Raw genomic sequence first — 11361 nt, 5'->3', positions numbered from 1 at the left:
AACATTCATTGCCAAAGAAGCTGGCTGTTCACAGAGTGCTGTATCCAAGCATGTTAACAGAAAGTTGAGTGGAAGGAAAAAGTGTGGAAGAAAAAGATGCACAACCAACCGAGAGAACCGCAGCCTTATGATTGTCAAGCAAAATCGATTCAAGAATTTGGGTGAACTTCACAAGGAATGGACTGAGGCTGGGGTCAAGGCATCAAGAGCCACCACACACAGACATGTCAAGGAATTTGGCTACAGTTGTCGTATTCCTCTTGTCAAGCCACTCCTGAACCACATACAACGTCAGAGTCGTCTTACCTGGGCTAAGGAGAAGAACTGGACTGTTGCCCAGTGGTCCAAAGTCCTCTTTTCAGATGAGAGCAAGTTTTGTATTTCATTTGGAAACCAAGGTCCAAGAGTCTGGAGGAAGGGTGGAGAAGCTCATAGCCCAAGTTGCTTGAAGTCCAGTGTTAAGTTTCCACAGTCTGTGATGATTTGGGGTGCAATGTCATCTGCTGGTGTTGGTCCATTGTGTTTTTTGAAAAGCAAAGTCACTGCACCCGTTTACCAAGACATTTTGGAGCACTTCAGGCTTCCTTCTGCTGACCAGCTTTTTAAAGATGCTGATTTCATTTTCCAGCAGGATTTGGCACCTGCCCACACTGCCAAAAGCACCAAAAGTTGGTTAAATGACCATGGTGTTGGTGTGCTTGACTGGCCAGCAAACTCACCAGACCTGAACCCCATAGAGAATCTATGGGGTATTGTCAAGAGGAAAATGAGAAACAAGAGACCAAAAAATGCAGATGAGCTGAAGGCCACTGTCAAAGAAACCTGGGCTTCCATACCACCTCAGCAGTGCCACAAACTGATCACCTCCATGCCACGCCGAATTGAGGCAGTAATTAAAGCAAAAGGAGCCCCTACCAAGTACTGAGTACATATACAGTAAATGAACATACTTTCCAGAAGGCCAACAATTCACTAAAAATGTTTTTTTTTTATTGGTCTTATGATGTATTCTAATTTTTTGAGATAGTGAATTGGTGGGTTTTTGTTAAATGTGAGCCAAAATCATCACAATTAAAAGAACCAAAGACTTAAACTACTTCAGTCTGTGTGCACTGAATTTATTTAATACACGAGTTTCACAATTTGAGTTAAATTACTGAAATAAATGAACTTTTCCACGACATTCTAATTTATTGAGATGCACCTGTATGTAGGGAAATATAAGATGTGGATCCATCAAAATCACTGTATAGCCTAGTTGATGGAAATACCACTTACATTTATGCTGTAAGTTTGTTCTCTATTTTTGCATTCTTTTGTTATTACTGTCAACATGTTGGTGCGACAGGTATAGTGAGATCATATGACAGTTGAAGTGTTATGAAGTGGTGCAATTTCATACAGAATAACTCTGATTAGCCCAACTGAACATACAAAACATGAACCTCAAATCACACAAAAACACAATTGTTATTCTTGCTTGACTGCACTGAGCACATCTTACTCATCTTTGGTCTGTTTTGTTCTTCTCTTAAATTGTCTCTCCTCCTACTATATAAATTCTAGGAAGCATGGCTTTCCTGATAAGCTGCTTAACCTGACTGAATGCAAAACTAAAAGGATTCCCTGAAGTTTTCATTGCAAATACATTTTTGTTTAATCAAGTTAAACAATAGTGTTCTACCTTTTACCTTTAATCAGATTGTGTACACAAATATCTTATCAAAGCAAGACACTGCACAAAGTTCTTAAGAGTTGCATGCATTCCATTTTGACATGGGGATAATATGTTTTTTCATTAAACATGCACACAACTATATTGCCCAAATAAGTAGTTGATAAATAATTAATATTGATATTTCTTACTTATATTTACTACATGCAACCATTCCGTGAAATGCAGAGAATATAAACGACTGTGGTAAAAGAGAATAGCAAAGTCTAAGTGATCATCTTGGCATGGCTTGTGGTGTCGTTGAAGATTCACAATAAGCGGTTACACTGCTAAGGTCTGTGTTTCCAATAAACAAACAAACAAACAAACAAAAACTGTCAGACTACTACTGACATATTGTTTTAACACATTGTCAACTTTCCAACAGATTGCAGCTTTATGACTGTATTCAAAACATTGTTCTAGCACCTTTAGCATATGGAGTATAACTTGCAAATCTTACATTTTGAATTAAGGTAATATATTTTATCAGAGTGACTGTTTCCACTAGGTGTAAATAGCTACTGCGACACAGCACGGCTATTTACAATCAAATTGTCTGGTGGAAACACTGAAATTAAACGCTGTGGATGTGTTTTTCTCTTACAGATGACCCGGTTTTGATTATCCCTTTTGCCTCAGTTTTCCCCATCCTGTTTTCTGTTTCCACTCTTGATATTTCCTTTAATATTCTTTATAATAATAAAAATAAAAATTAATATAAAGATTAATTGGCTCGCAGTGATTTGGTCACTGTGAAGGTCAAGGAGTTCAGAGAAAGATCTGGAAAAAAATAACCATGTTTTTACTTTAGTAATATTGTAGTAACCATGTTTTTTGGCAGAAGACATAGTTTTAATGCAATTAACCATTGTGTTACAACAGTAATATGGTGTTAATATAGCAACATGCTTAATTGTGTGGTTAGTGTTACTATAATTTTTACTACAAAAAGACCACTGTGATGCAGTGGTTACTGTATTAAAAACATGGTTATTTTTTGTAAATTAAGGTTAGGGTTAGATTTAGGGGTAAGGGTTAGTGTAGGGTGTCTGTGGGACTCTAAATGAACACAATAAACACACTGCAGTGATGTCCCTATACTGTATGCTAGTATTTAATTGGGGTGCAAATATCTAACACTTTTTGCACCGGGGTGGTAATAGCATCTAACACTATTTGCACTCACTGAGGAAAAAAAAAAAAAAAAAAAAAAAAAAAAAAAAAAAAAAAGAAGAAGAAGATGCTTTTGGTTGATATTTACACTTTGGTTGATATTTACTTACTTCACTACCCACTTCATTAGGCGTTTTGCAGGCTGTTCCCTCTGTTTTACAAGTTACTGCAACTCTCCAGTAGATGGAGACAATGGTTTAGATATGTATTTTAGTGCTAGACTTGTAGCAGTACGGCAAATAAATACACTTGATTTTGGACTGGTTTCGTCTTACAATATAATTTATCAATATGAGTATAACTTGTTTAGTTCCACCATGCCAAACTTATTTAAGATTAACTCAAATTTAAACTAATCTTCTGAGGTTTTCTTTCCAGTATTACAATTATTTTCTCCTTCTCAAGTTGTTAGTTTAGCAACTTGGCAGTGAGGGGTTGGAAGTTAATTCAAATCAAATCTATCAAAAGTTTTTTAAGCTGATTATCATCAACTTGTCATCAACCAAATCTGACTAAACTGAATTCGTTTATTTTGTGTCAAAAGAAACACCCGTACATTTACATTCACAAACTTTTCACAGTTAACAGGCTACAGTGATGTATCTTATTGGGTTTCTCTATAATCATTCTGTACAGTCTTGTTTTCATGTTGCTAGAGGAGATCCAGCTGGGCAGATGAACCCTAAATTGAAAGCAGCTGCTCTTCATGCTCACTGTGAGCCAGAGGCATATTTTGTCTCTGTTGTGGATATGACTGGGCAATGTAAACAGATCCTGTGCAGATGTCCTGTGATATTGGATGGAGGAAATTCTGAACAGAGATGACAGCAATAATTGAGTATTGGTCTTCAGTGGGAGACTTCTTGTGTTACTGAGATTATAGGTTACTGAGCTTGAAACATTTATTGACACTTTTTTACTTGAAAGCTAAGAATCACAAATTGTATATGCCCTGTGATGTTTGGGTCACTCATAAGTTTCTAATAGATTCATGCATAAGAATTCTGATCAAAGCATCAATAATGGCTTCAGTATTTCATTAATGTATTACCAAGAGAAATCTGAAAAATGTCTTAACTGAACAAATACAGTATGATGTAACTGCAAATGTACATTATTAACAGAGAGAGAGTTCTTTGTGGGCCAAACAATAAAAACACCCAGCTGTTATCAACATTGACATATCTGCAGATATTTTCAGAGCGTCACAATTTTTGCGCCATTAGAGGGAGCCACTGCCACAAAGTGATTTGAACCAGACCAAATTTTAGTTAGGCCCATATAGGAACTGTGCAACAATGTTACTTGCATACTCAATTCTGTACAGAAGAAGAGCAACCATGAACATGCATCATAATCAAAAGTGATTTTGATTATGAATTTTAGCATGCCTACACACATAATATGGTGTCAGTTGAAATTGGGGCAATAAATTCTTATTATAGTTTTTTATGACCTCAGGCCATAAATATTTTTGAAAAACGTTTACAGCCACAAACATGTTACCTTTTCACTTTTTCATCTTCATTAACTTTGAAAAAAAAAAAAAAAAAAAAAGGCCTTTATTGTCCAACATCAAATATAGATATGGGAACATAGTCCATTAATAGAGTTTAACTTCTTAGATTAAAAAAATAAAAATAAAAATTGTTTTTAGGACTTGTTTATGTGTCCTAATAAAGGCCTACAGCCTATGGTTCATGCATAACGTGTCCATGTGACTTTTTTTTTCTTTTTTTTTTTTTCAAGATTTGAGGTTAAAATGTAAATGAATAAATAATGGAAAGTGTATATTAACCATATATCAAATAACTAAATACCTTGTAAAAATACTACTTTTTATTGTTACTAGTGACTGTCAGAGAAAATATTTGATCAATACCACCACAGGACAAGAAGCATGTTTATTTACATGCACAAAGTGTTTTATCGACTGTTTTGTTTAAATAAGCACCTCTAAGACAGAACAATTATGAAAACATAAACATGACATTAAACAAAAAAGGTTATTATATTTTCTGTTAAATATTTATTTCTAGCCATAATATATTGATTTAGAAAATGTAATACAGTTGCATAATTTAAAATCACATTTTATTTGTAGATTTATAAAAAAAATAAAATAAACCAGTAAAATCATAATAAAAGTAAAATAAATAAATAAATAAATAAAAAGTTTATAAAAAAAGTTTTATTTTGTTGAAAGGAAAACAAATAACCTGTAATTGTTTCCCCTATTTAAATAATGGCGAATAAACTGTAAGAGCGCAGTCGCTCCCGGAACTCCAGTCCGTGTTTTACTCCAGGATGTGATAGGCTGTGTCTCAAAGCCTAGTGAGCCGCCTTCCTAGTCAGCATTTTTAAGCACTATAGCTCAGCTGACGCGGAACCCGCCTATGGTGCCCAGAAATCTAATGCCTAAATAATGCTCTCTAGGTAGGCAGTTCGCTAGTTTTTGAGACACTCATTGCGTACCGTTCCACCATTCAACATCATCGCACTCCAAGTGATCCGCTAGTGCACGCTGAAGTTTCTGCTGCCCATCGGGAAAGTGGGACCAAGATAACAAAACGGATATTCACAACTCAACCATCAGTTTGTCTGCATTTGTTCTCAAACGGACTCAATCCACAGACGGATTTCTTTCTTTTTTTTTTTTGTAAATGCAGTCCCACCAAGTGTGGGGCGGAGAAACGACGGCGGCCTTACGATAGAAGAAAGAGTTTAAACATTTTGAAAATAATTTACCTCAGTAACTTCAAGTGACGGACTTTGATTTTCCCCAGCAGCGTTGTTATAATCGTGCTGGGTTGGCAGAAAAATGTGGACGCGGATAAGTGCCGATAAACACTATGTTCTTATCTTCCTTTTGATATTTACGTCGCATTCATTCAAAGTAAGTGAACCGATTCTTATGCACCGATTCATCAGCCTCTTCATTAATATATCACACGGCACTGTATTTACTTTTGTGTAATTAAATTAGATGCAAGTTTGTCACAGTAGGTATCTGTACCAATGGGAATGGTACGTAAAAAGTTACTTTCTCAAAAGTTTCCTCCACGTTGTTATACAATCCATTCATTTTAACAGTGTTGTTCATGATGGAACATTGAGGGAAGAATAATATCACGTAAAATTTACGTTGTTTTGATCTTTTACGCTTAAATCTGAGCTTCGACTAATGTGTTGCCTGTGTGCTTGTCCTGGTCTAATTTTATCCGTAGAAACGAGCTATTCAAAGTTGATCTCACTTGCGTCTTGCATGTCTGTGTACTTGAATACTTGATCAATATCATTTCTGAGACAAGCACTGGTTTATTGGTTCACCAAAATGGACAGTGGATACCTTTGCGAGGACTCTTGTCTAAGTCTTTGCATTTTTGTTGGCTCTTCATGGTGAAATTATGTTTTGTTTTTGTTTACATAAAAAGATGGCAAGAGTTCTCATAAATTAGATAAAACACATTACAATTCACAAAAACTTGGCCGAATAAGGCAAATCAGCAGATCAAATGATTGTGTATCAAAGTTAATGTGAAAAACAAATACCCACATCTCATCTTTCTTGCTGGTGATTGCATGCACTCTGTAAAGCCTGCTGATAGACTAATTTAGCCTCATTGCTTATGTGGATGGACAGTTACTGAGATAGTGAAAAGTGGGATATTTTCTTAATGCGACAAATTGAAAAGTAAATTAGCCAAATTTTCAAAGAATGTCGTAGTGTTTTGCATTGAGTTGAATGATTTTAATAATTTTCTAGCCTTAGCCTACTTTGCATTTAAAGTTCTGTGTGTGCCATTGCTGATCTGAAAAGTTAAACCATTTTATAAATAACTAAACAAAATTTGTATTGTGTTGCTTCTTGGTAGGTTGGAGACTCATTTACTTATAATGAGCACCTGTTTTAGAAGTAGTGTCACAAGTGAGTTGAAATTAGAGTTTCCTTTGACATATATCCTCTGACCACCTTTGATGTTGGATCCTCCAAAAATCCTCTGGATCACAGGATAATGGAACGCCCTGTCATGTATAACTTCAAATTCTTTAAATCGGTTTGCCCAACTATGCGTTCACTCTGCATACCATGTATAATCCTTCTCTTATCATTCAAACACCAGTGAACACGAGCCACTTCTCACCTTACTGGTCTGTAGCAGGGGCTAACCCCATTGCCTTGGGTAATTTGAGATCTTTGTTTCTTTGTCTCAGGGACCACTGTGTCAATTGCACTATGACTGAGTAAGTAGAACCAGTGGCATCTGGTTTTTTCCCCCATTACAAGTCCTGACCAAGATTTGACAAAGACTTAATTTGATTCAGCCGAGAACTGCAGCCTCAGTTGCTGCCGGCATCCCTAAAGTCTTACTGGAATTTCAGGGTCATAAGTATCAATCAGGACTGACAAAACCCCAATAAAAGCACTTTATTACCTTTTAGTTTACTGACACAATCAAGTGCTCCCTCCCTGCAGTTAACTATCAATGGCCTGGTAATTGAGCAAGGATTCTTCAGTCTATTGACGCATGTCATTTTTGGGTTAAACTGGCTACTTGTGAGGTTCTGTGTGTGATGTTAAAAGGGTTGCAAGTGGTTCAACAATTTTGAATGCTGTAGATCTGTATTTATTAGTCAGGTCAAGTTAGTAAATCCATTCCCCCCCAACTTTACTTAGTTCCATTTCAAAACCAGACAGGCATGTGGAGACCCCAAGTGAAATGTAATGCTTTTCTTAAACAATATCACATAATCAAGAGTTGTACTGTTGTACTGAAAATGTGATATTGCCTATAAACAACAAGAATATACACTCACAGAGCACCACACACCTACTTATTCATGCGATTATCTAATCCAGTGGTTCCCAAACCTTTTGAAATTGCGTCAACCCTTTAAAGCGTTTTTTGCCGCACTGCACCCCAACCACTGAAACAATAAATAAATGAACAAATATGCAATTTTAACTAAAGGAGTATCATCAAAGTTTAATATTGTTTTAAATATTAATAAATTAAATTAAAATAATGTAGCCGTCAAGTGTTCTAAACATTGCTTCAAGTTTTTAAAGTAATTATTCAAGAGCTAGTAATAAAAAAAGAGAACAGAGTCAACAGTGCTATTAATCATTTAAAAATTTGGATATAAAAACATTAAAAAAGTAATTTACTGTGTGGTTATTCTGCTCTCTGAAGGTGATTTATTTGGACACAAGCTGGTATGAGAAATTCATTAAACCATAATAATTGCGATCGGTAGCCTGCAATGACATCATCAATAAGGGTTCACTTCCGCAATTTGGTACAATTGCGTTCATATTAGCAGCGAACTGCACCGGAGTTCACATGAACCGTACCCCAGACCACCTTTTCAAGTGGACTCGGGTGCGGTTCGCGGGTGCACACCAAGTTCGGAAAACAGCGTTCACACCACCCAAACGAACCGAACTTTGATGTCATTTGAACTCGGGTGCGCACCAAAAGTGCTAATGTGAAAGCACTCTAATAAAGATTCAATAGATGAAGTTACTGCTTACAAACAAATGCTCCACCCCGTCCCTTCCGGGTTCTTTTGTTTGCCCAGAAAGAACTGCTGTCTATGGGTGCTTCACTCAAATTGCGCTGAAACTGCCCAAAAAGTGCTGTTTGTGGGGTAGGAACACCCCGTTTCCCACAGAATATTGAAGAGTGTGGCTTCTTTAAATTTCCATCAGATCGTTGCATCAGCAAAAACACAGGATTTTACATAAATGATGATAATACACGGGTCACCTTCATTGTTATCGCGTCTGCACTATTAGACCCAATTGACCCGCAGCAGCTGTTGTTCGATATAAACTTTTCTATGAAGAAATGTAAACTCTGATTGTAAACTGCTTTTTTATTAAAATTTCCAAAGTGCTGTCACTGTGACAGATATGAGGTCAAATATGATCTAACAATGAGCTTATCTGATCAAGACCACCATATACGATATAACAGGAATAACAGATCCCATCTCCACCACAGCAGCGCATGGACTACTGTTTGTGAAAGGATAAGTGAATAAAAATAATGTCATAGTGCTAAAATGATGTCTTTGCATTTATTTTAAATGCAGTAAATAATATTGTTCAATCAAAACCGCTGTTATTAATGTTTGATATGGAATATGATCATATTGAAGTAATATTATTATTAGTTATTGTATGTGGGTTAATAATTTAAGCAGTAAAGACACGGCTAGTGGTAGTTTTTATTTTTATATATCACATTGCTTAGGCTTTAGAAGTGTGGTAAACGTGAGGATGTGTATTCATCAACCTGTTACATATCTGACATAATCATACAGGCTCATTGAACCAAGTTTAACCTTGTTTTGCTGATATTTCAGAAAAGAACCCACATAACTTCTTCACTGTAAACCATAGATAAACCATTTATAATAACTTTTATTAACATTAAAAGACATTATTACATTCTTTAAAGCTTAAAAGATTATTAAAACTGCAGCACTGCCTATTTCCACCATGAAAACCTGCTGCTCGAAAGAACCCGGAAGCATGGTTTCTTGCGGTGTGACGTCAGAGTAATTTCGTCTATACAGTCAGAGTTTGAATGCAAAGCAGAGTAGCAGACCTGTTACTGAAGTTTATTGGAGTTAAATCTTCTGAAGTTATTCAGTCAAGGACGGTAAGAGTTTTTCTCTTCTTGTCAACATTGTTGTTTGATAAATATTAACGATAGGCTTATAACAGCTGCAGCACATCTATAAGCTGCATTTACACATTGCACAGAATGGATATTTTGAAATAATATATTTGTCCTGTCTACATAACGTAATACAGTAATATTGCACCAATGAAAGTGAACCAGGTGAGACTGGTCGGAGCAGACAGAAAGGCTACGGTAACTCGGATAACCACTCTGTACAACTGTAGTGAACAGAATGTCATCTCAGGATGTACAACATGTCGAACCTTGAGGCAGATGGGCTACAACTGCAGAAGACAACATTGGGCATTTTATTAAGACCATAGTGTTCCCAATAAAGGGCTCAGTGAGTGTGAGTGTGTATATCTGTTTACACACATATATATATATATATATATATATATATATATATATATATATATATATATATATATATACACACACACAAATGCAATAAGATAACAGCATGGAACTTCAAATTTAGACACATTATGGTAAGTTATTATGTCTATTTTTGCTCCGCTAAAAAAAATTGTTCCAAAATAAGCCAGGGCAGGATCAGACTTTGTGCATTGCAGATAGACTAACGGTCTGTCTAGAATGCCACAAACAAAGACAAGAGGAGTGATACAAACAGTGAAGCATCAGAGTGTAGTTATACTAAATATCAGCACTCTCTGAACGCTGCTTGTCAAATCATATTAGAGGATTGAAACTAAATGTTGTATAAAGTCTATACACTGGCTTGTAAAACTAAAAAAGGTGAAGATGACTCAGAAATTCCATATAACAAATCCTGAAACTGTTCAAGAGGGTTAATTTACTGCTGACAGACCCAAAATGTGCTAGAATACATGGTGCGTATTTGGATTGAGACATCGCTGAATATAGCATCGCAAGTATACCCTGTCCCTGACATCATCTGGGGAGTGCTATTAGAGTTTTGAAGTAGGTCTGGATTCCTGTAAACATTCAGCTTACTGCTCAAGTCGCTGACACATTTCTGTTCTGTCTGTCACCGTCTTGGCCTTTGTAGCATGCTCACATTTACTGTATCTTATGTAATATCTAGATATAGTCCAGCCATCCGGGTCATTTTAACACTCGCGTGGACTTCCAAGTAAGCTCTGAGGAATCTAGTGCACAGCGCTTGGAAAACTGGGCTCGTGTTCAATGTGATTTTGAGGACAGGAGATTATTAATGGGCTCAGTGTGTGCTTTTATGTATCTTGTTTGTGAGCTGCTTGTCAACCTAATATGGTTCAGCGAAGATTAAGTACTTATTGCTATTATAATTTGAGCTCTCTCAAAATGAAATTTCTGAGATGATTTACTCACCCTCATACAGTATTGTTCCAGACTTATGAATATCTTTCTTCTGTGGAACACAAAAGATGTTAGGTAGAAGGTTGTCCTCAGTCACTGTTCAGATTCATTGTATGGAAAAACAGTGTAATGAAAGGCTAACATTCTGTGGCAACATCTCATTTCGTGTTCCTCAGAAGAAAGCCATAGGGATTTGAAACAACGTGACGGTGAGTAAATGATGACAACATTTTCGTTTTTGGTGACCTTTAAGGTAATTTTCAGTTATTTAGTTTGGTCTAGCTCCTCATTCAGCTGTAGTTGTAAACGGCTTGTGTATATGGCCAAGTGCAAACATGTTGGCACATATGGAGAGCAGCCTGTGCTGCTGTTATTTGTTTTGTAGTGAAGTGTGACTGAGGTTTGGATTGGGGTCAGAGTGGCTGGAACATCAACATTTTTCAGCCCTGATGT

At 36.3% G+C, this 11361-nt stretch overlaps 2 protein-coding genes across 9 annotated transcripts in view; one reads left to right on the top strand and one right to left on the bottom strand.

The window, feature by feature from the left end:
- Positions 1-11361, bottom strand: part of LOC127419036 (V-type proton ATPase subunit S1-like) — a 691126-nt gene that overhangs the window by 157794 nt on the left and 521971 nt on the right. The gene's annotated exons all lie outside the window — the stretch shown is intronic.
- hspg2 (heparan sulfate proteoglycan 2) overlaps positions 5351-11361 on the top strand; it is a 171789-nt gene continuing 165778 nt past the window's right edge. For 5 of the 8 annotated variants that reach the window (XM_051660037.1, XM_051660039.1, XM_051660040.1 and 2 more), the window contains exon 1: positions 5351-5786. In XM_051660037.1, the coding sequence (XP_051515997.1) occupies positions 5712-5786 (75 nt within the window). In that variant the 5' untranslated portion in view covers positions 5351-5711. The remainder of the gene's footprint in view (positions 5787-11361) is intronic. The other 3 variants (XM_051660042.1, XM_051660038.1, XM_051660041.1) reach the window with 1 other exon arrangement.

Source organism: Myxocyprinus asiaticus, chromosome 28 (assembly GCF_019703515.2).
Source record: "Myxocyprinus asiaticus isolate MX2 ecotype Aquarium Trade chromosome 28, UBuf_Myxa_2, whole genome shotgun sequence".
Taxonomy (NCBI): domain Eukaryota; kingdom Metazoa; phylum Chordata; class Actinopteri; order Cypriniformes; family Catostomidae; genus Myxocyprinus; species Myxocyprinus asiaticus.
This window is presented reverse-complemented; position numbering and strand designations above follow the sequence as displayed.